The following is a 25229-nucleotide window of genomic DNA, read 5'->3' on the forward strand; positions in this document are numbered from 1 at the left end:
TATGATTTATAATGGGGAAATGGTAGAAAAAAAATGTTACTCATAGCCATAGATAAGTTTCTTAAGTCACATATAAAGAAACACTATTATTAAAAGTTTGCTTTATTTTTTTGTTGAATCAAGTATTAGCCCCCAGTTTACAGTTTTTTTTATGACTTCCAAGCAGTAGCACAGTTAATATCATCTTATCAATAGCCAAATAATAAATCAAATTAGTCCCAGTGGGTATATCCACATCTAGATTGTTCGGGTGGTCAGGAACTCTTATTTGTTTGCTTTAGCTTTTAGTTCTTGGTTATATCTATAAAGGAAACAGAAAGAAAAATAATTATGAATCATAATAGATATATGTATAATAAGAAGGGAATGGGACGTATATTCCATGTCTTCCTTCTCACTAGTCAAGAGGCTATACATCATTGTAACTACAATCTTCTCGGGGGCATGTAGGTAAAATAGGCAGAAGGGAAAGTGACTTAAGGATTTTATTTGCATCCGGCTTCCAACTGCCAAAGAGTTTTAACAACTTAACTGACATACAGTTTCTTATACAAAAGTATTAATTTGGTGACTATTTTCATTCTTGAATTATTTAAGAGTATAACAAACATGTGAACATATATATAAAATTTAGCAAAACATGGTCATCTAGAACTTTTTATTTTATACTCGCAGAACATCTTTCCTAAGAATAAAATAAATTGGGAATGGGATCCTGTCTAATCGTTAAAAATAAAATATACTTTTTTGATACAGGCAGGTTACAGGGTTATTAGCAGTTTGTAAACACTGGGTTAGCAGGAGAGTAAAGCTAAGGCCTGTTTCGTTTTTTTTTAATTTTTTTATTATTATGTTAATCACCATACATTACATCATTAGTTATTGATGTAGTGTTCCATGATTCATTATTTGCGTATAACACCCTGTTTTTTAAATTCTCACTTATCTAAAGAAGAATTAACCACAAAGCCATAGAGTCTTTCCCTTCTACAATACCCTGAGCTTCATTTACTATTCTTCCCAGATTACAAGAGTGGACAATAACATAAGCACAAAAAGTAATTTATTCCATGAAGTCTATCATACCTCCCAGATTTCTCAAAAGGTTCCTATTTAAAATACCCAACAGTGTTTTTCTAAATGCTCCAGAGTCCAACATTTATATTTTTAACTAAATCTCCCAATCTGCTATTGTGACTGATAGGTGCCAAAAATCCTTTTGTCAAACTGTATCTGAGTTTTTGCTCTAGAAATAGTTCTGAATGTTTCACTTAGCATTTTCTTAGCTCTACTACTGAGTTAATGTAAAGTTAAAATGAAATGGTGGATGAGAAAAATACTTATGAATAAAATCACTGTATAAATCAAAGTTTATATTGATATAAGTAAGCTCTAAAAATGCTGGTCATACATCAGACATACTATAGAATGAGTTATTTATTCATCCATCCCATCTGTGCTAGATGATTATGAAAGGATTAAATTATAAACCTAGGGATAGTGAAGATGAATAAAATAGGATATATTATACTCTGCAGCATACAATGCCTTCTGAAAGGAAGGTAAATTAAAACTGAATATTTTCTATTTCTTTATTGAGATCATTTATTTTTTTTAGCCAAAGAACATTGTTTTGTAATTTAGAAAGGTTCTATGGTTCAAACAAAGCCAGAGCCTTCATCTAAGATGAGCTCACTCCAGAGTGTTAGCCAGTCACTGACAAATAATGTCAACTACTGAGTACAGCCAAACTTTGGAAACATTGTGGGTTCAGTTCCAGACCACCACAATAAAAGCAAGTATCACGATAAGGCAAGCAAATGAACATTTTGGTTTCCCAGTGCATATAAACGCTATGTTTACACTATACTATAGTCTATTGAGTGTGCAATAGCATTATGTCTAGAAGAAAAGTACATACCTTAATTTAAAAATACTGCTAAAAATTGCTAACCATCATCTACGCTTTCAGTGAGTCGTAATCTTTTTGCTGGTGGAGGGTCTTGCCTCAATGTTGATGGCTGCTGACTGATCAGGGTGATGGTTGCTGAAGGTTGGGGTGGCTGTGGCACTTTCTTAAAACAGGACAATAAGGAACTTGCCACATCAATTGACTCTTTCTTTTACAAATGATTTCTCCATAGCACACGATGCATTCTGATAGCATTTTACCCCACAGTAGAACTTCTTTCAAAATTGGAATCAATCCTCTCATTATCATACGCTGCCTCTGTATTATCAACTAAGTTTATGTAATATTCTGAATTTTTTGTCGTCATTTCAAAAGTCTTCACAGCATCTTCACCAGCATAAGAATCAACTCCTCATCCATTTAAGTTTGATCCTGAGATTGTGGCAATTCAGTCCCAACTTCAGGCTCTACTTCTCATGCTTAGTTCTCTTGCTCTTTCCACCCCATCTGCAGTTACTTCCTCTACTGAGGTCTTGAACCCCTCAATGTCATCCATGAGGGTTGAAATCAACTCCTTCCGAACTGTTAATGTTGATATTTTGACCTCTTCCCGTGAATCACAAATGTTCCTAATGACATTTAAAACGGGGAATCCTTTCCAGAAGGTTTTCATTTACTTTGACCAGATCCATCAGAGGAATCACAATCAATGGCAACTATGGCCTTACAAAATGTATTTCTTAAATAAGAAGACTTGAAAATTGAAACAACTCCTTGAACCATGGGCTGCAGAATGGATGCTGTGTTAGCAGGCATGAAAACAACACTAATCTTGGTGTACATCTCCACCAGAGCTCTTGGTTATGAGGTACATTGTCAATGAGCAGAAATATTTTGAAAGGAACCTTTTTTCCCCAAGCAGTGGGTCTCAACAGTACGTTTAAAATATTCAGTAAACCATATTATTCAGTAAACAGATGTGCTATCATACAGGCTTTGCTGTTCCATTTATAGAGCACAAGGAGAATAGATTTAGGATTATTGTTAAGGTCTTTAGGATTTTCAGAATGGTAAATGAGCACTGGTTTCAACTTAAAGTGCCACATTAGCTCCTAGCAAGAGAGTCAGCCTGTCCTTTGAAGCCTTAAAGCCAGGTATTGACTTCTCTAACTATGAAAGTCCTGGATGGCATCTTCTTCCAATATAAGGCTGTTTCACCTACACTGAAGATCTGTTGTTTACTGTAGCCACCTTCATTAACTAACTTGCTAGATCTTCTGGATGGATAGTTTCTACATCAGCACTCGCTGCTTCACTTTGCACTTTTATGTTATGGAGATGGCTCTTCCTTGAACCACATGAACCAACCTCTGCAGGCTTCAGACTTTTCTTGTGCAGCTTCATCATCTCTCTGAGCCTGAAGAGTGAGGGCCTTGCTCTGGATTGGGCTTAGGCTTAAAGGAACGTTGTGGCTGTTTGATCTTCTATCCAGATCACTAAAACTTTCTCCATATCAGTGATAGGTCATTTCACTTTCCTATCAATCATGTGTTCAATGGAGTAGCACTTTTAAGTTCCTTCAAGAACTTTCCTTTGCATTCACAACTTAGCTAAATGTTGAGGACAAGAGGCTACCTTTTGGCCTATCTCATCGTCTTTCAACATGTCTTCCTAACTCAACTTAATTATTTTTAGCTTTTGTTTTAAAGTGAGAGATACATGACTCTTTCCTTTCACTTGAACACTCAGAGGCCCACTGCAGGCTTATTAATTGGCCTATTTTTAATATTGCTGTATCTCAGGGACTAGGGAGATCTGAGGAAAGGGAGAGAGATGGGGGAATGGCGGGTCGATGGTACAGTCAGAACACACACATTTATCAGTTAAGCTCATTGTCTTATGTGAGTGTGTTTTGTGGTGCTCCCCATCCCCCAACAATGACAGTAGTAACATCAAAGATCACTCATCACAGATCACCATAACAAATATAATAATGACAAATTTTGAAATATGGTGAGAATTACCAAAAGGTGACACACAGACATGAAGAGAGGAAATGCTGTTAGAAAAATGGTGTCGATAGACTTGCTTGATGCAGGGTTGCCACAAACCCTCGATTTGTAAAAATGTGCAAAATCTGTGGAGCACAGTGAAGTGAAGTGAAATAAAATTAGGGATGCCTGTAAAGTTTTAAAAATTTCCAAATGCTCATGGAATACTTTCTGACAAAACCAGTAACCTCCCTCTAAAGATCATTTCCAACACTATATAACCATACACATTTAGGTCCCACTTTATTATATATAATTGAAACTGAGTCATAAAAGGTTCATGGAGAAAATTACTTAGTATTTCATAAATTGTGTATGTTGTCTTAAAACAGATTCTATGAACAGGCTATATGTCTTGATAATACACAGACAGATTTAAAACCTAGGTAGCAAACATACTGTTTAACACTTTTAACTTAAATCCTCAGACTTTTCTAGAAATTTCTGCTTTAGGCATATCCCATCTTGCATTATACATGAATCTTAAAAAAAAAAAAGGCACTGCCATCTGGGTGGCTTCTGAGGCAGATTTTTCTTTTTACACCTTTGATAGGCTTACCTCCAAATACGAAAGAGCTGAGAAGCTCCTGCTGCCCCCACAAAGAAATTAACTGCAAAGAGACTCCAGTTTTTTGGGATAATTACAAGTGAGTATCTTGACCAAATAAACCCTGTTGAAACAAAATGTTTTTTTTAAAAAGCATAAGTACGCTGCAATATCTTTTGAACATTCAATATTAGAGTAAAATAATTATAAATAAGACCATGACAATATAATGTAGGATAAAGGAAAAGGAAATGCTATACTTTGAGTCTTTAATAAAGTTGCCATAATTCAGTGTTACACAAAATATTTAATTCTTACATCAACAGGGAATCTTTACAGGGCAAACGATTATTTTTTTCCACTTTTAAAAATAGGTTCATGGCAAAAACATAAAAAACAAAACCCATGAGGATACTTACTCACAGTAACCCTCTTCTGCCTTTTCTATCTATAATCTATAAACATTTCTCAGAAAGAAAACTGTTAATTCCTGTGTGTGTGTGTGTGTGTGTATGTGTTTGTGTGTACATGCTTCAAACATTAAACTGTTAAATAAACTGATGTAAAACAAAACAAAAATATTCAATGTCCTAAATGAAACACAGAAAATATTCATTTAATTTACCTGTGGCCATCAAAACAGCAGATTGAGCTGTGCTGAGTTTCTCTGCAGGTCTGGCCATGTCAGCCAATCCAGCACACACCAACCCCTGGAAATACACGTTAACACACAGTAAGAGAAAAGGTATCATGAGTGTGCAGTAATAATTCTTAGTTTTAAATAAAACATAAAACTATTTTGGAGATTTCCACACAATAGTTGCTACAATTTTAGTATCCATGCAGTAAGGAAATGTATACATATCATCACAAAAAACTACAAAGAATTCAGGAATGCTTTAGAATTTATGTTTTGTTAACCACATCAAACAGCCTCATATACTTGAAAATCAGTAGTGTATGTGTGTAGGTAGCCTAACAAATGGTACTTTTTTCACATATGAAGTTATATATTCTTTATACATGTTGGAAACCACTGGTGTGGAGGATGCCTAAGAGCTACTTAAGGTAATTTGTATAGATTCCTCCTTTCATGTTTTTGTCAACATTAATTCTTTTTTTTCCTACAATGATGAGATATTACTTTTTTTATTCAGTTCAATTAGCTAACATAGAGTACATCATTAGGTTTTTTTGTTTGTTTTTTTAACGTTAATTCTTTTTTAAAAGTGGAAGTATCGTGGGTCCCCGGGTGGTGCAGTTAAGCACCTGACTCTTGGTTTCGGCTCAGGTTGTGATCTCACAGTAGTGGGATCAAGCCCTGTGTCAGGCTCCTTACTCAGAGTGGATTCTGCTTGAGTTTCTCTCTCTTTCTCCCTCTGCCCCCCCCCCCAACCCTGTGTTCTCATGCACGTTCTCTCTCTCTGGAATAGATAGATAAATCTTTAAAAAAAAAAAAAAGGTGGAAGTATCAGAAAAGCTCTGTTATAATTTTAGTTTTCGGGTTGCATAACTTTTCTTTAATGTCAAAGTATACAACATAGTCATTTCTTCTCTGCTGTGTTTTTAACACTGTTATATAATCATCCTACTAATATCTCTACCATTAGCATCACTCAGAAAGTTTAGTAATGAGTCTTCCTTCACTAGAATATTAGTTACGCTGCTCTATTGCAGAGATGAGAATATGTAATAAAATGATTTTTATTGATGAAAAATTAAAATATACACACGAGTAGTACAAAGAACCCCTACATACCCATCACCCAGAGTTAATAATTATTGAAATTTTGCCACATTTGCTTCACCTCCCTACTTCCCTTTCTCCTTTTACCTTTAAGTATTTTAAATCAAATCCTAAATGTCATTAAGAGAATATGTTTTTAAGAAATTATTTTTAGGTCTCACTGGGTTTCTAAAAGATGCTTGCACATGGAAAATATAAATCAGCAAAGAGTTTTGCTCCTAAGTAGAACATAGATATACTTGTGAATTTATATACAAATTTAAACCGAATACAAAGGGTTTTGAATTAATAAAGTCAGCAGTACAATAAAGCTATGATTCTGATTTTAAAAGGGGTAAATGGTTACGCAGAGGAGTATAACCAGAGGTAAATTATGGCTAACACTATTTTGCCTCTTGTTAACTTTCACCCACAGTCCTGTGATTTTTCGCCCAAATGCTTCCTGATTATCCTTCCTACATTCTTCTTTTAGGTCCCAATGTGCATTTTCTCCACATCATATTTGTTCTACTTTTGCAGGGTAGAACACTGCCATTGAGAAGGGGAAGAAAGGGATTTGATTTCTACTATTAATCTACTGGGTCCATGTATTATACACTGCACCTTGTTGGATAGATCTATGAACACTATGGGCTACATTCTAACATTTTTTTGGGAAGAAGTCAGTGGTCATGATTTTGTTCATGCTCACAGTACACACTTTATTTTTCTGGGACATGTTAGTAATTGTTCTCTCCCACAACGGTCTTGAGCTCCTTTTCTCATGTTTCTAAAATATCCTTTTCTACTTCTACATCACTCTAACCTTATGTAAATTATCTTAGAAAATCTCACCAAATCTAATCTCTGTCACTTATTAGCTGTGTGACTTTGGTCAGATTACATAACACTTGCCTTAAATTCCTCATGTGTAAAATGAGAATATTAATAGCTATCCCTGCAAAACTGATGTATGATTAAATGAGATAAGAGCACAGTGTCTGGAATATATTAACAAGAACAAATAGTAGCTTATGTCTGTAGAGCAACAGAGAAAAAGGAATATTAGTTTTCTACCTTTTCCGGCATTAGTAGCCTCAGGATAGGAGGGAGATGGTCTGTGTTCCTTTTCATCTTTATTATGAACTTTATTCAAATAAAAGAACTATATAGATTCTATTCAGAGAATGTTTAGAGTAAAGAATAAGATTATGTAAAATACTCTCTAACATACAAAGACACTACTGGTTAGATCCACAGCAACTGTTTTAAAGGTGGTCATCTAAGTGTTTAAGAACACTTAACTTAATAGGCTGTGGAGTTAAACAATGTGAGCTTTCATATCCTGATGGGCCGTTTACCACGACAGTATGTTCAGTCATCTAGCTCTTTGAACCTCAGTACCCTTATCTGGAAGATGGTAATAATATTTACTTCTCAGATTTTTTCTGGTGAAGATCAAATATGAGATAATGTATTAAATAACCTAATACAATTTGGCATCTAGTAGACTCAAGTTAGCTCTCTATTAAAAATGTTAAAAAAATGTTTTTCAAATTGTCTGAAGCCCAGGATTGTGATTTTTTTTTTTTAAAGATTTTATTTATTTACTTGACAGAGACAGAGAGAACACAAGCAGGGGGAGCAGCAGAGGGAGAGGGAGAAGTGGACTCCCTGCCGAGCAGGGAGTCTGATATGGGGCTCGATCCCAGGACCCTGAGATCATGACCTGAGCTGAAGGCAGACGCTTAACTGACTCCAGGCACAATCCAGGCACCCCAGGATTGTGTGTGTGTTTTTTTTTAAAGATTTTATTTATTTATTTGAGAGAGAGCACAAGCCGGAGGGGGGGGCGGGGCGCAACAGAGGGAGAGAGAAGCAGGTTGCCCACTGAGCAGGGAGCCCAACACAGGGCATGCTCCACTGACTTAAGCCAGCCAGGTACCCCTAAAGTGAAAATTATACAGGATGCACTAGAATATAATTCATCCAAAGTAGAAAATGTAGAACTCAAAATAAGTGGATCCATACACAAATAAAAGCTTTAGCCTTACAGATAACTGGCAAAGGAATATATATTAAGTTAAAATAAAACATTTAAGGTATATAAGTATTGTTTTTTAGGATTATCCACTTTGACCTCAATGACGATTTGGTTTCAACAAAAGTGCCTAAGAAGGACTCCACTCCAGTTAAATGTCTGAACAAGTATAGTCTGAAATTCTTAATATAGAACATATATGGCCTGGGGCAGCAACTGCTATGTGTCATGGATAGAGTACCATAGACGAATTATTATCAAATGGTTTGGAATAATATGTACATAAAGTAAATATGTAACAAAAGAAGTCTCCTCACCAGAGAACAAGGCACAGTTTCTACTGCTATGCTGTCATCAGAAGACTATGCATGATTTCAACATGAACTTAAAATAGATGTTTTTAAAGGATCCAGATACCCAACAAGGCACTTATGAGTATGTCATACTGTCAACGTTTCAAAACACTGGTGGACCAGATCAAAGAAACACCAAAGTATTGATAAAATCAGTAAACTTCTAAGTTGTGGCAAACCTGAGGTCAAAGAGAACCCCCAAATTTGTTATAGAGTAAATAATTTTTACTCTTTTAATAATGGTGCTAGAAATAATAGTTAAGCAATCAATTACACTTTTATAGACATATAATTACTATAAAATTTACAGTGCTGATACAGAGAAGAGGAAAAAAATAACAATATACTTTCCATTAGTTTTTTAAATCACACTAGTTTTGAATGTTTATTTTTGCTTTGATCTGCATTTTAATTAACAGACAACACATTTTAAACATTAAAGAAAGAAAAAGACATTCATACATCATACTAATGGGGTTTCTCATAGATGGACCATTAGTGGTAGGCACCAAAAATTTCAAGTGGTTTTTTTTTAACCTGTCCCACCGACTTTTTAACCTGTCCCAACCTCAACTGTTCTATTTCTGCTCTGTAGGTATCACCATTTATGTTAAACATTTGCACAGTTTATAAAAATTATGTCATGGGCAACTGAGATGGAGATTCTCCTTTCTCTGCTGGTATTCTTCATTACATATTTTGTCAGTTTCTCACAGAATTAGATTACTACAATCTCTATTACCATTTAAAAAGTGTCTGAAATTCCATTCTAGCCATGAGAATTAATATATAAACATATTTATTCAAAGTAAACACAAAATTATGTGTGAAGTTGAATAATGAGAATGAATCTTTAATAGTTAGTATAGAATAATTTCAATCATGTCCCTTATGATTCTGAATCCCACTGTATTAAAGAAAGTAATTCATGAATGTATAATGTTTACAAACATAAGTAAAACCGCTTACAAGACAAACTTTGCTATTAAAGTCCATACTAAAATTCTTGACCCTAGAATTCTTGTCCTGGGCCTCTTGTGAAGAGTCTCCCTATTCACGGAGTTCTCCTACCAAACAGAAACAGGTACTTGAGTGAACGATTTTCACTTGCTTAATGAGGAAGTGGAGTATAGATACACGGAGGTGGATTACCAAACTTCAATTCACATCCTGGGAGTGAATGTAGGGTTACAACGGAATGATGGAATTTAGTGTACACTTACATCAGATACAGGGCAGCAAAAACATAAATCAAATGTATATAATCCTTGTCTTTAGCAATTGAAATTGAGTGCAAACTACTTACTAATTGCTTACCAAGGCAAGAAAAAATCAGAATGAAGTGCCAGGGAAGCACATGAAGTTAAGGCACCATATTTAAGACTTCAGTGATTGGCACTTATTCTGAAAAGGGCTTTAAAGACATGGGCGATAAAAAGCAGTATTATTGCCCCCTACCTTCAATAAACTATGTAGTAGTTCTGAACATAGCTATTTATTTTTTGTGCTTTGCTTTGGGCCCTGAGAATGGCAGCTGCATTTTCTGGTAATATCCTGCATCTTTCCTTTCTTTTGGTGTTTGCCAACACACACAGTGGTAAAGGCTGTAAAAGATGCAAAACGGGACAACAAACATGCTGTGTCTGTGTAAGAAAGAGTGCAAAATCGATGACTGAACTGACATAGTGCTGTCAGACCAAACTAAACTACTTTTGAATGTTTAGAGGGAGCAGAACCATTAAACATGATATGCTGAAACTCTTTTTTTTTTTTTTAAACCGATGGGATGTTTTCTCAATATATTGTTAAAAAGAAAACCATAGGCCCAAAGTGGCATCACTTAGGCCAAGTCACTAATACCTAATGTAACTGCATTTTCAACCTCCCCCAGAAATGTAGTCCTAACCAGTCAGTTAGGAATTTTCTGGTCAGCACCAATGAGGTAATCAGTCACCTGGGCCCTCTCCCCATCCCTCAAAGAAAGAGGAGATAATTCACCTACTAAGATCCTTTCTTTTGTCTCCAAATGAAAGTGACCTCACCTGGAAATAATCCTTTTTTTCTAAAAGTTTATGACTTCCTTGTCCTGCCTTTAAAAACTTTCTCTTTCAGTAGCCCTTGGGAGCTCCCCTGTACTTGCTAAATGGGATGCTGTCCCATTGATGAATCATTGATGTATGTATTAAACACAGCCAATTAGATCTTCAAATTTACTTGGTTGAATTTTGATTTTTAACAATATAAATAATAATAATAAAAAGAACTGCTCTCTAGTTCTCTGTAAAATGTAGCTCCCAACCACTAGTCTACTCTAGTCATTTTATAATTAAGGGGACAAAATGGCAGATTTAACTTGCCTAAGGTCATAAGATTGAGGGATAGCCAATTGTAACATTCTCAACTCCTTAGATTTTACAACTGAGTTTCTGAAATTGTTCTGACACTTTAAAGCAGTACATTTATGAAAATTAAAATAGCCAACAACTCAACAAAACAACTCGATTAAAAAATGGACAAAGGGCCTGAATAGACATTTCTCCAAAGATATACAAATGGTCAATAAGCACATGAAAAGATTCTCAGCATAATTAATCACATTAGAAAATGCAAATCAAAACCACAATGAGCTACCACTTCTCACCCATTAAGATGGCTATTATAAAACAACAACAACAACAAAAGTAACAAGTGTTGGCGGGCGATGTGTAGAAATTGGAGTCCTTGTGAATTGCCAGTGGGAATGCAAAACAGTGCAGCTGCAGTGGAGTACAGTATAGTACAGGCCGTTGCTCCAAGTAATACTGATCCAACATTTCCACCTCTAGGTATATACCCCAAAGACCAGAAGGCAGGGACTGGAATAGATGTATGCCATTGTTCACAGCAGCATTATTCACAATGGCCAAAAGGTGGAAGCAACTCAAGTGTCCATCAACAAATGAATGGATATGCAAAATGTGGTATTTATACAATGGAATATTATTCATACTTTAAAAAAAAAGGAAAATTTGACGCTTGTTACAACATGGATAAATCCAGAGGACACTGTGCTAAGTAAGCCAAACACAAAAAGACAAATCCTGTACGATTCCACTTCTTTGGGGTAGCTATAGTAGTAAAATTTATAGAGACAGAAAGTAGAATGGTGGTTGCCAAAGGCTGCAGGAGAGAAATGAGGAGTTGTCTAACTGGTAGAGTTTTAGCTTTGCAGGATAAAAGGAGTTCTGGAGATTGGTTGCACAACAAATGTACTTAACACTAAAAAAATGGTCAAGATGGTAAATTTTATGTGTAGTTTACTACAATTAAAAAAATGAAAAAGCCTACAGACCAGTACTTTTCAAATTTTAGAAGGCATCAGAATCACCTGGAGGGCTTATTAGAACACAAATTACTGGGCTCCATCCCCAGTTTCAGATTTCGTAAAACTGAGATGGAGAGCAAAAATCTGCATTTCTAACAAGTTCCCGGGCAATGCCAATGCAGCAGATCTAGGGATGACACTATGAGAAGCATTGCTATAGGCCCAAACTGGTCCTTTCAACATAAAATCAATAATCTGTTTTATTGTTTTCACAATTACCTCTTTTCAGCTAAATGAGAACTTCAGGAATGGAAACTCTGGCATAAGGTAAAAGGCACTGGTCTTGGGAGTCAGAAGTCCTAGACTCTACCGTTTACCAAATGTTAATACACACCCTTGGATAATTTTTTCTGTTTTTTGAGACTAACTTTCCCTGCCTGTATTTTGATGTTGGTATCATCAGTTCACATACTAAACAAATAATAAAAGTTAATCTGGGGGGGTTCTAATTAGTTTAATGTTTGACTTAGTCATAAAATCTTAGAATGAAGTTTCAGTTCCAAGGGCCCACGATTACAGGCTTTTTTTTTTTTTTTAAAGATTTTATTGATTTATTTGAGACAGAGAGCACGAGCTGGGGTGGGGGTGGGGGGAGGGGTAGAGGGAGAGGGAGAAGCAGACTCCCCACTGACATAGGGCTTGATCCCAGGACTGAGATCATGACCTGAGCTGAAGGCAGATGCTTAACGGACTAAGCCACCCAGGCATCCCAAATACAAGCTTTTTGATACCAATTATGTTCCTAAAAGGCCTTTTATCTAAGGAGTTCAGAACAACTCAAGTAGGTAGTGTACTTTATGCAGTAAAAATGACACATCTGAGATTATCTGAATGAAATCATCTCTAGACAAACCATGAATATTTAAAAGTACATCCTTCATAAAAATGACTTCAAATTAATAAGTTCTTTTTAGGGCGCCTGGGTGGCTCAGTCGGTTAAACATCTGCCTTCAGCTCAGGTCATGATCTCAGAGTCCTGGGATCGAGTCCCGCACACAGGGCTCTCTGCTCAGCTGGAAAGCCTGCTTCTCCCTCTCCTCCCCACTTGTGTTCTCTCTCGCTATCTCTGTCACTATCTGCCTCTCTCAAATAAATAAATAAAATATTTAAAAAAAAAGTTCCTTTTAAAGAATATTTTTTTCAGTAGCTTCTGCAAAAACTCAAGACTTACCCATTTCATAATTGGAGCCCAGAAAAAAACTGTTTTGGGACCTGAAAAAAAAAAGAGAAAAATTTAGAAACAAACCAACTATTTTACATGTCTTTTTTTTCTTTTCAATTTTTTAATTTAAATTCTAGTTAAAAAAAAATTCTCGTTAGTTAACATACATTGCAATATTGGTTTCAGGAGTAGAATTCAGTGACTCATCCCTTACATATAACACCCAGGGCTCATCATCACAAATACCCTCCTTAATACCCATCACCCATCTAACCCATCCCCCACCACCTCCCTCCATCAGCCCTCAGTTTGTTCTCTATCTTTAAGAGTCTCTTATGGTTATACATGTCTTTTAACAGCCATCACCACATTTCAAAATCCCCCAAATTTAGCAATCTATTTCTAATCATTTGTACTATCCTTTCTGTATTCTGTGTATTTGTTAACATTTAGAGAGTCACCACAGTATCAGCCTTACATACAAGTTGTTTTGACTTCCTTGTTAGTTATTTGTAATTTTGTGACTTATTAAAAATTATCAAAAGTACAAGGGAGATAGTTTGGAAACCATTCCCAAAGCTTTGCCTTGAACATGAAATTTAATGTTAGTTAGTTCACTCAAGGATAACCTCCAAGTTGGAGAAATTAGAAATTAGAGATTTGTGATATGAACCTCAGTAACTATTAAATATTCACTAATTCTATTAATATTTATTATTATAAATGACATGTTGCCATATGTATGATAGTAAAAACTCTTATAAAAAGTCTATATATTCTAGTAAAAAATTTTTTTAAAGATTTTATTTATTTATTTGAGAGAGAGAGACAGAGCATGAGCAGCGGGGGGGGGGGGGCAGAGGGAGAAGGAGAAGCAGGCTCCCTGCTGAGTAGGGAGCCCGACTAGGGACTTGATCCCAGGTCCCTGAGATCATGACCTGAGCCAAAGTCAGATGCTTAACCGACTAAGCCACCCAGGCGCCTCGCAAGTAAAAAATTAATGAACATAATTTTAAGGTTCACATGAGAAAGGGGAAAGACTTAGATCTCTAGGCTCTGTAACAGCAGGGTTGTTATTTTAGCTATCCTGGTATCCACTGGCCTTTTGCAAAATGTTAAATAAATGTTGGTAGCATTGAAAACAATTCTGGTTTCTTAAATAATGCAGAATTTGAGAGATAAGATGTTTCAGAGCTGGAAGGAAACTCGGAGTTCATCTAACCTAAATCTTTCATTTTACCATGAGGCTCTGAGCAGATTCATGACCTAGTCCAGGTGGGCAGCCAGTAAGCAGCAGAACTGTGACTGGAACCTAAGCCTTCTAGCTCTTTAACTACATAACTGCCCACTTTTAACTCTTCCAAATTATATATCTCATTTAACCTTTAAGAGGCTACAGGGACAGGAAAGAAACAGACTTTGGTCCATGATAATTTAAAATATAACTAAGCATGCTAAATCCAATATATATCAAAGCACTTAATATGGTGAATATGCTCTCACACACTGGATCAACAGGTACATTTATTTCTTAACACACAAACAACTTGATATAAGAAAACAGTGATTTACTAGCAAATTCAAAAGTTTTAAAATCCTATTATATTCATGACTATTATTGCTGCCTTAGTGTTCTACTTTGCTTTGTAGGAAGAAATCATTTGTTTTTATGGATCACCAAAATCACATCTAAAATGGCATCATTATCTAAGCATAACACATTTACTTCTCTTCATCTACTCTAATATTTCTTAATAGCACCAGCAGGTAAAGATGCATTTATCCATTTTTCCCCTAGAACAAGTGTTCACTGTCATTAATGATAGAGTATTTTTGTTCACATATGCATAAATTACATTTAAAAGATAAAACTAACTTAAACTTATTATTTAGAAACAAAACAAAAGAAAGATAGTGAAGCTGAAAAGGTAACGATTTAAGTTAAAACCTAGTTGTAGTTCTGGGTTTAACTTGGTGCAGATAAGACCATTCATTCATTCATCCATAATAATTATTGCATGCTTTACCTAGCTGTACCTAGCACTGGGGATATGCTGGGAAATCAAATACGGTGCTGGCTTTTATTAACTAAGCACAAGAATGCTATATAAGTAAAGTCACACCTGGAAGCTAACATTTTAGGAAAACTTAATTCTAATGTGCTTTTCTCAAAGTAGCACTAGTTTCATATGCAGGTAATACCATCATCTCAAAGTAAAAATGAGCTCAATGATAACACTCCTTTTTTTGGGTTGCATTTTGGCTGAATTACTATCAAAAGTAGTTGGTTTGGGGTGCCTGGTTGGCTCAGTCGGTAGAGCATGCGACTCTTGATCTCAGGGTTGTAAGTTCAAGCCCCATGTTGGGTGTAGATTACTTAAAAAAAATAAAATCTTAAAAAAGAAGTTGGTTAGTAACACTAAGGAGAGAAATTTGAAAAATGTAAAAATAGCATTTGCTTTCTCTATAACTTTTGCTTATCAAGTAGTCCTACAAAAGTGTCACACAAATACTATAAACTATTGCTTGCCTTTAGCATTATTAAGTGATGGCAATATTACACACTTTGGACTATCTTCCACAATTTAACATAGTCGTTGATATTTTTTTATCCCTCTCAAACTAATTCACATTGTTCTTACAGCTACTAAATTCATTAATTCAATGTGATTTTAATACAGAGATTTAAAAATCTATCATAGTGTACTTTAAATACTCTACTATAGTTGGTAGTATAAGAAGCTAGTGGCTAAATATATTCACACTTGTAGCCCTACCTAATAGATGTTGAATAAAAAGAAGAGTTAGCCAACACAGTTGGAAGCAGTTTATATGAACTGGAGTTTAGACTCATCTTTGACATATTAAATACGTATATAACTATATAAATTTGTGTGTGTATATATGCAAACAATTGAAAAATTCTTTAAAATCAGAAGCTGTTTTTATCAGTCTGACACTTAAAATATTGAAAAGTGTGGCTTATACTTTAAAGAGTTTTTAAGTAAGTTTGCTGATTTTCTAGAATATTTAAACCTAATCCTAAAGTTGTTCTACAATCTAAGTCTTATTTTCTCAATCTTCAAAGGACCTGGAGGGGTGCCTGGGTGGCTCAGTTGGTTAAGCGACTGCCTTCGGCTCAGGTCATGATCCTGGAGTCCCAGGATCGAGTCCCGTATCGGGCTCCCTGCTTAGTGAGGAGCCTGCTTCTCCCTCTGACCTTCCCCCCTCTCATGTACTCTCTCTCTCTCTCAAATAAATAAATAAATCTTTAAAAAAAAAAAAAAAAGGACCTGGATTTGATCTTTAGACTTATAATTCTTCAAACTCTAGAAGATCATGGCACAGTCTCTCTTTCCCTGTGGGCCAAAACAATTATAATGCTAAACTTCATTTTCTCACATACATGTGACAGCTAGTCATTTTCATGTTTTCCTATGTACTTTCAAGTTTTCCAGTATTTTAAGTTGTAGTGCAAACCTGGACACAGTGCTGAAAATGGCTGCTGGGAGAATTAAAGCTATTGAGGAGTTCTAAATTTTGACGTTCTTATAATTGAGTGAAAATCTCTATATATTCAATTTCTGGGTTACTGTACTTATCTTTTATCCAGTTCCCTAAGCTCTGTACTGTTCTGATCACAGCTACCATTACACCCAGAATTCTAGCCCTATAACGATCCACTCCTCTAGATCTTGAACAAGATATGGAAACAATTTTCTTTCTTTGGTTAGGACTAGGTTGGAATTTCAAAAGAAATGTTTACTGAACTAAAGAAAAAGAAAAGAAAACATGAATGCACTGAGTTTCAGAATATAAATTTCTAATCCTAACTTAATTAAATTTTAGCCCAGGTCACTGGTTCTCAACCAGGGGTGATTTTGCCCCCCACAGGGACATTCAGCAATGTCTAGAAACATTTCTAGTTTTCACAACTGTCGTGGTGGCTGCTGCCATTAGTGATGCCCGCTAGGTAGAGGCCAGGCAGGCTGTCAACAGTCCTACTATATGCACAGGACAGCCCCCCGCAACAAATCATCACCTAGCCCCCCAAATGTCAACAGAGCAAGGGTAAAAAACCCTGGACTAGCTGGACTGACCAGCTAGGCAAGCATGCAACTAGTTTCATGCTATTTAATGACTCTAAACCTTAGTTTATGCTTAGAATATCCCAATATTCTGCCTTGCCTTCATCTAGCTAACTCCTAATATCCTTTGAAAACTTATCTTAGATTTCATCTCCTCAGGGAAGCCTTCTTTAACATCTCCAGGTTACGTTAAATGTTCCTTCTCTGAACCCCCAAAGCAGTCCCTATATTCTCTACTGTTTTCTGCGCTTAACAATTAAAATGATGTATTTATGCGTCTGTCACTTTAATTAGACAAGGTGAAGACAAGGCCTATTTCTTAGTTTTCCTTAACAAATAACATTTGTGAACAGAACTGAATTGGATTAACCATGTCCAGGACGGGTGTTAATCAAAGATATTCAAATTTTAGGTCTGACCAGATATGCCTTGACACTGTTTCATCTTCAAGGGTAGAATCTGCTATTTACTCATCTCCCGGGACATCAAGTTCCCTTTATATCAGGGCTGTACTAGATTTTCACTCATTAGTTACTCTACTCCTAGACCATGACACTCCCCTATCTGGCTCCTGAAAATTCTTCCCATAAGTCTGATGCCATAATGCACCGATCCTTTAAGTCAATCTTTTCAAACTCTCTAGTTATTTTATTTAGCTTGAGCTTCTGAGATTCCTATCACAGCACACCTGGCTTATTTTTCTTCCCCATATACAAAGTCTCTGAGTCATATGCAGTTTTACTTCTTAACCCCTGCAGGAGGCTTGGCTTTCATCACTCAAGGGTAAGTCAGCACATTGTTTTGGTCTCTGGTTTTGAACTTCTCAGCCAACCCCTCTCTTCCTATTTCAAAACTGATGCTTCCTCCTCTGCCAGCCTCAAAATTGTTTCCTGAACAATGCCTCTAGGTTCTGGTTTCTTTATGAGCTTAAATATTTGATCCTTCAGAGTTAATGAACAGTAGAGCTTTTCAGTAAGTGTTTGCTTGGTAACTAAATTTACTCAACTGCCCCAAGCCAAATGATAGTTTTAAAATATTACCTGTTCCTCTCCCTCACAACCAAACCAAACAAAAAAACTTCAAACATGGAATTATGGTTGCTAGAACCTGGACCAAGAGAGGTATGAATATTTTAGTTAGTGAATAATTTTGAAGTATAAAACAAACTTTATTCAATTATTTTAACAACTGCTAAGCACTAAATTTAAAAATATTATGAGCAAATATGTATTATAAAACATTCTAAATTTCTAATATTTCTGAGATATCAGAGGATGCTGACAAGTGACACAAATAATCAGAGTTGGATATCTATAAATGCAAACAAATAGTGTTTTCTTCATTGTTAAGAAAAGGAAAACAGCAGCTTAGCAATACCTGTCATCATACAATGGACTAACAAAAATTTTTAAAGAAAACTTATCTTAGTTCACTTTTCCATTTTATCTTACTAATCATTTTCTACCTTAAGAGTAAAAAAGTCGGGGTGCCTGGGTGGCTCAGTTGTTAAGCGTCTGCCTTCAGCTCAGGTCATGGTCCCAGGGTCCTGGGATTGAGCCCTGCATCAGGCTCCCTGCTCGGCGGGAAGCCTGCTTCTCCCTCTCCCACTCCCCCTGGTTGTGTTCCTTCTCTCGCTGTGTCTCTCTGTCACATAAATAAATAAAATTAAGAAAAAAAAAGGAAAAAAGTCAAGTAAATTTAGACATGTATGAATTCAGGTACAGAGGAAGGCCTTCCTGCTTGGAATAGAATAACTACACACATGCAAACATGCACACCTACAAATATTGAGTTGAGATACTCACTATGTGCCAATGTGAAAAATAAATTTCTCATTTAATGCTTTTCACTATTCGTGTCCCTTTCAGACCATTTCTCTATGGTTTGCTGCTTTTCAACATTCCTCAACAGTCTTTTAAGTTCCGTATACTAAGCAATCCCCTCTTTGCTATCATGTGACCGACACACTTATAAATCCTTAGAATTTGTAAATGTTACTCCTTGACATAGATATGGACTGTCAAAAGTTACTCATTTTTATTTGTACTAAAACTAGTTCTGATTTCACACTAAGAATGTGACTGCGCTACCATTTTAGGATCATGTAATCTTTATATCTTTTGAAAGGCCTTGGAAACAGCCATCACTCAGATAGCACCCAGAACATCAAGGGTATATAATGATTCTTAAAATGTCGATTAAAAACAGGCTTTGGTACAAATGCCAAAGTAAAATAACAGGTAAAACAACTAGCTAAAATAGCAAATAGGCATTTGGGGTTGATACATTTTAAATTTATATTATTTATTCAGTTACAAAGAATCAATGACTTTTAGATGTAGGAAGAGAGTTGAAACTATCTAAATCAGGCACTCATCTTATAAGTCAGGTAACTGAGGCCCAGAGCCGTGGAATTACTTGTGTAAAATACACAGCAGAGCAAGGATTAAAAACTAAGATCCCCAAATCCTAACTTAACAATAATTACATAGTTTTCCCCAATGAATTCTGAGTTTCTTGAAAGCTCTGAAACTAAGAAAAGCTCTAATAAGAATACCAAATTGAAGATTATTACAGCCGAAAAGGACCTTAAAGAAAATCCAAGCTCCCTTATTTTAACAGATGAAAAAGAAAAGGCACTTAGATGTTAAGTAATCTGTTTTATACTCAGGAACTTCCAGACAGAGCAAGCACAAGGACACAGATCTCTCTGATTCTCCTCGCTTTCTACTGCATCATACCATACACTAAACATTTTCATACCCTCTTAGAACCAAAATTAATATTCTTGCATGACTTGGAAATGTCAAATTATTTACAGCTTTCCTTAGGTCTTGCTTCTCCTTTGGTATATCTGTTGAATCAAACTAGGTGAAGCATAAATAGTCTTAATTTCTTAAAATTAGTTTAAAATCAGGTTAGTGGACAAAAGTTGTATTAAGTGTCAAACTAACAACTACAGCCGAACTATATTCCTTTTATGATCTCTTCTGAGAATATAAAATCTCTGTGAGTAGGGATTTTTATTCACTAACATATCCCAAGTGCCAGAACAGTGCCTAATATAGAGTAGGCCCTCGATAAATATTGAATAATTCAACTTTCTTGGTAGCTACTGGTTTAAAGATATCCTACTTTTCATCAATATCTCACAGTTGTATGTGAAATCCCAACTTTCTATTTCGGTTCTCATTCTTTAGTTTTAAGGGTACAGAGATTATTACTGTAAAAAATGAAATATGCATATCTATATATTTAGTATATATAAACATAATCTATATTAGATAGGATATATAATATAATCCAGATATCTAAATATCTATATATCTATTCTAGACTGGCATTAAAATTCTTCAAACAATCTCTGATGCAAGAAAATAAACTATTCTAACAGAAATGCTAAAGAACTATGCTAATTCATAACTATATGGGCATCTACACTGTTTATTTACTTGATCTACATTTGGCTTTATTTACATGTAATAAAACAATATATACTCTGAACTAAGTTGTGTTAGACTATCTAGTATAACACCATTTCCCTTAATATTTAACTCTGAATTTTTATGATAAAGATATTCCCTTATGAACACAGCTAATATGGGTTCATTTAATATGTTTTTTTTTTTATTTTTAAAGGTTTTATTTATTTGACAGAGTTATGGGGAGGGGCAGATGGGAGAGAATCTCAAGTGGACTTGGTGCTCAGCACAGAGCTGGATGCCAGGCCCATCTCACCATCCTGAGATCATAACCTAAACCAAAATCAATCACACTTAACCAACTGAGCCACTCAGGCGCCCCTGTTTTCATTTTAAAACATATTCTTTTATTTATTTATTTTATTTTTTTTTTAAAGATTTTATTTATTTATTTGACAGAGAGAGACACAGTGAGAGCAGGAACACAAGCAGGGGGAGTGGGAGGGGGAGAAGCAGGCCTCCCGCCGAGCAGGGAGCCCGATGAGGGGCTCGAACCCAGGACCCTGGGATCATGACCTGAGCCGAAGGCAGACGCCCAACGACTGAGCCACCCAGGCGCCCTAAAACATATTCTTTAGATATTTAAGATAAAAAGGAATAAACAATTCTCTTACCCAGGAGAAATACAAATATTACTGTTATTGAGATCTTAAAGTAACTTCTCCAGTGAGCCTTCACAGGGAGAATACCATGTAATGCAGAGAATGATATTCTCAGCAACAGCATGCTAAGCACTGCAACAGATTTCACAGAACTATTTTTTCAAAACTTCTTCCACTTAAGTCAAAACGTAACTCAAGAAAAGCAAAGCTACGGTGAGGTATATAAAATGATATGGTTCAGAAACCTGTTTTCTGGGCTGACTTAGTTGGAAGATAGTTTTTATGTATTTTTATTATTTGTTTTTATTTTATTTCCCCCAGTTTTATTGAGATATAATTGGCATATAACATTGTATTAGTTTAAGATGTACAACATAATGATTTGATATACATTTATACTGCAAAATTATTACTACAATAAGTTCAGTTAACATCCATTGCCTCACTTAGCTCATTTTTTTTCTTGTCATAAGAACTTTCAAGATCTACTCTCTTAGCAGCTTTCAGATATATAACACAGTATTGTTAACTACAGTCACCATGTTGTACATTATATCCCCAAAACTTACTTATTGTATAACAGGAAGTTTATACCTTCAGACCACCCTCTAGGATAGTTTTTGGATTCTTTAGAGCTGTGGTCTCCTAACTACTTTTGAACACTGGACACTATCATTAAAAAAACCGTTTTTTGAGCATACATCCCCTAAATTTATATTGTATGTATTTATAAACTATATATGTTATATACATGTATATATGTATATATGTTGACTCCACAGAACTCAACTGTGTTCTACATAACCTGTGTATAATTATACTAATTTATTTTTATAAGAAATATACAGAATAGAAAATTTAAAAAGATAAAATAATAGTAAGCATTAATAGAAGCTGTACTGTTTTCTTCCTACATTCCAATGTTTCATTTTGTGCATACTTTGGGACAATTCACCCCATTTGGGACTCATAAATACAAAAGAATGACACTCCTTCACTAATGTTTTTTTCCCCTAAGCTTTTAAGTAAACACCGGTCAACATGACTTCAAGGTTCTTTTTCTGACAAATACCTGGAGTAGTTAGTGTAGAGTCACATACTTTTACAGTCAGGAGGTGAGGGTGGAGAGTGACATATCTTATGAGGATTGAATTTGCTAGGACACACATTTGGTTAGAACTCTATTCTTACTCTATAGAGTTAGATCAAAATGTGCTAGGGACAACACACACGTGAATGATGAAGGCCGCAGATCTAATTATATCATTATGATATAAAAATATATAATAGTACCGTAACTCTAGTATATACCTATAAAAAGACACATTCTTGTTTCTTGACTAGACATTCTGCCAGTGATAAAATTAAATCTCAGATATTTAGAATTCAAAATGTATGATACCCAACTGTTAATATCATAGCCTTGCATATGATTGTAAAAGCCTCCAGTATGTGAACATAGTCTAAAGTTTAAATGAGTATTCAATAACATACTATTATGCAAAACAGTACACAAAACCTTGCATAGTCACTCTGATGACTCTTGGAGCAATAATCAGTGTTTCCTCAGATTTTATTCAATACCAATGAATCGAGTTATGTTTTTCATGCTTCTCCATTTCTCCGTTGGTGTGCCTACAATTTTTTAATCACAAAAACTTTTGCAATGATAGATATTCTTACTATGTATATTGATTAAAAGCTTAGATGGGAGGGAACTAACGTTTTTTGAGAGTCTAAGTGCAAAACACTTTGCTAAATGTTTTAAAGCCATTATATCATTTAATTTTCACAATCCTTAAATGATGATAATTATTACCCCATTTTATAGATCAGAAGAATGAGGCTTGGGGGCTTTAAGGTCAAGGTCACACAGCCAAGATTTAATCCTATCTCTCTCTGGCTTCAGAGCCTATTCTCCTTTCCCCTACACTGAAAATGGGGTTATAATAACTGAACTAATCCAGAATATCCAGATGAAATACACAGTCTACAAATGAAAGGTAATTCCTCTTGATTCTGAAAGATGACTAAAGCAATAATTATAAGTGGTTAAAGCCCAGGCCCCTGAAAAGATTACTATAAAACTACCCTTTGCTTCTGTATTTAAGTAATTTAAAATTGCTCCTCCTTTACCCTGCCCTTATCCTATAGCCCAAATACAAAGCTTAAGAAGGTCAAAGTTGACTCCATAGAATTCAGTGACTCTAAAACCCAGATTACTACAGAAGTATTGCTCAACCCTCCCTCCTGAAAATCTTTGTCACAAAATACAGCACAATTCCAAAAAACTGAGTGTTAAAAAAACTAAAAGGCAAATAAACTAAATAAGCTTCTTAAAAAATTCTCCTTAAACCCTCCTTAAAATTTTATAATGGGTACTGATTTTATAATGGGTAAAGTATAAATATTGTACTTTAGTATAATATTAATTCTATTCATTCCATCATCAAACTGGAAATCAGAGTCCACAACCATCTCAGACTCCAGAGAGCTGCTTCCTAATCAAATATGTGGAGAAAAGACAACTTTCCTAATGATGCCAACTGCAGAGAGAGATTTAACTGTGTAGGAAAAAAGGGTTATTTTGGGGTTGCACTTCAATACTTCACTTTGTAACACATTTTCTCATTTGCTAAATCTTAGGCTCGTAGGAGACCTCAATACCTCCGGTTTTAGTTCCCAGCCAAGTATTATTACAGTCTATTTTATAGAAGAGGCAACAAAACTAGATCTTAAAGAGTTGGAAAAATTGGTATCTTCCAGTTTCTTATAGAATTATTTTTTTTTCAACCACAAGAACACGGTTTTCCAACAGGACAAATGAGAGCTAACATCTGCTAGGCATTTACGAAGAATCAAACACATATGTTATCTTTAACTTTCACAATAAGCAGATTCTACAGAAACTAAAATATCTAGGATTTCGCCCAAGGTCACACCTATATAGTAAAAGGCAGAGCAGAATTAAATCCGGGTCTGTCCCCATGAAAAAGTCTAGGGAAAGTTGGCTCAGTAATTTCGTAAGTAAGGACAGCCTTAAACAAACTGGACCTATGGGACGAGGTATGACAGTGACTCTGGAACCGGGGTAACGCATCTGCAGGCCTCTGCCAGCTGGAGCTTAAGAAGTGTGACCTTTACTCCAAACATTGCGCTGCGACAGGACGGCTCTGCTCCGCGTGGGTCAATATATCGCTACTCGCCGAGGGAAAGAGAAAAGAATGAGAATTTCGTGGGGGGCCCAGACGGATCTGGGGCCGCGGAAAGGGAGAAGGATCAAACCCAGAGGACCGGTCCGGGTTTGGGTCGTGCCTAAGGGATGGGGTGCAACAAAGGTCGCGAAGGTAGCTCACTCGAGAATCACAGGTTTATGAGAGATGTTGAACGAGGTAAAGTGAAAAGCAGGTGGGCTGGGAAAGTGAGACGGATTCACTTGAAGGGAAGGGGTTGGGGCTGTGGGTGATGCCTCCGGCGGCAGAGCTGTCCGTGGCCTCTAAAGGTCTATTTTCGAGGGAGAGGGAGGGAAGGTCTCGGTGAGAACTATTCTGGGCCTATTACCTGCCGGGTGGTTGTACAACGGCCTCAATTTCTCCGGCAGCAGGAGCTCCACTTTATCGAGGACCCGGTGGTAGGTGGCTCGAAGGCCCCGGGCGCCAGCGGCTGACATCTCTGCGGACGAGTTGGTCGTGGGCGGTCGAGGGGGAGAGTGGCCGCGTGCTCCTCCCTGGATGACAACGAAGGGCACTCGTCACTTTCTCCTGCCACAGTGCCTCGCGTCCTCCTCTCCCCTAGGGTGCCCTTCCCGCGGCTCAGGCGGCCCCCTACGAACCACAGTGTACCCGGGGCCCAGAAAAGATTGAGGGGGCGGAGGCTCTGCGACGGCCCGCCCCGGGTCCGC

General features: G+C 36.2%; 1 protein-coding gene across 1 annotated transcript; it reads right to left on the reverse strand.

The window, feature by feature from the left end:
• Positions 1 to 86: 86 nt before the first annotated feature.
• MPC2 (mitochondrial pyruvate carrier 2) lies at positions 87 to 25229 on the reverse strand. The gene is made up of 5 exons (XM_025877484.2): positions 24890 to 25229; positions 13166 to 13206; positions 5136 to 5220; positions 4523 to 4634; positions 87 to 301 (listed from the first exon to the last, which is right to left on the reverse strand). The coding sequence occupies exons 1-5, from the start codon at positions 24996 to 24998 to the stop codon at positions 265 to 267; spliced, it is 384 nt and encodes a 127-aa protein (XP_025733269.1). The 5' UTR covers positions 24999 to 25229; the 3' UTR covers positions 87 to 264.

This window comes from Callorhinus ursinus, unplaced genomic scaffold (assembly GCF_003265705.2).
Source record: "Callorhinus ursinus isolate GAN/ISIS: 27379988/994484 unplaced genomic scaffold, GSC_fseal_2.0 scaffold13, whole genome shotgun sequence".
Taxonomy (NCBI): Eukaryota; Metazoa; Chordata; class Mammalia; order Carnivora; family Otariidae; genus Callorhinus; species Callorhinus ursinus.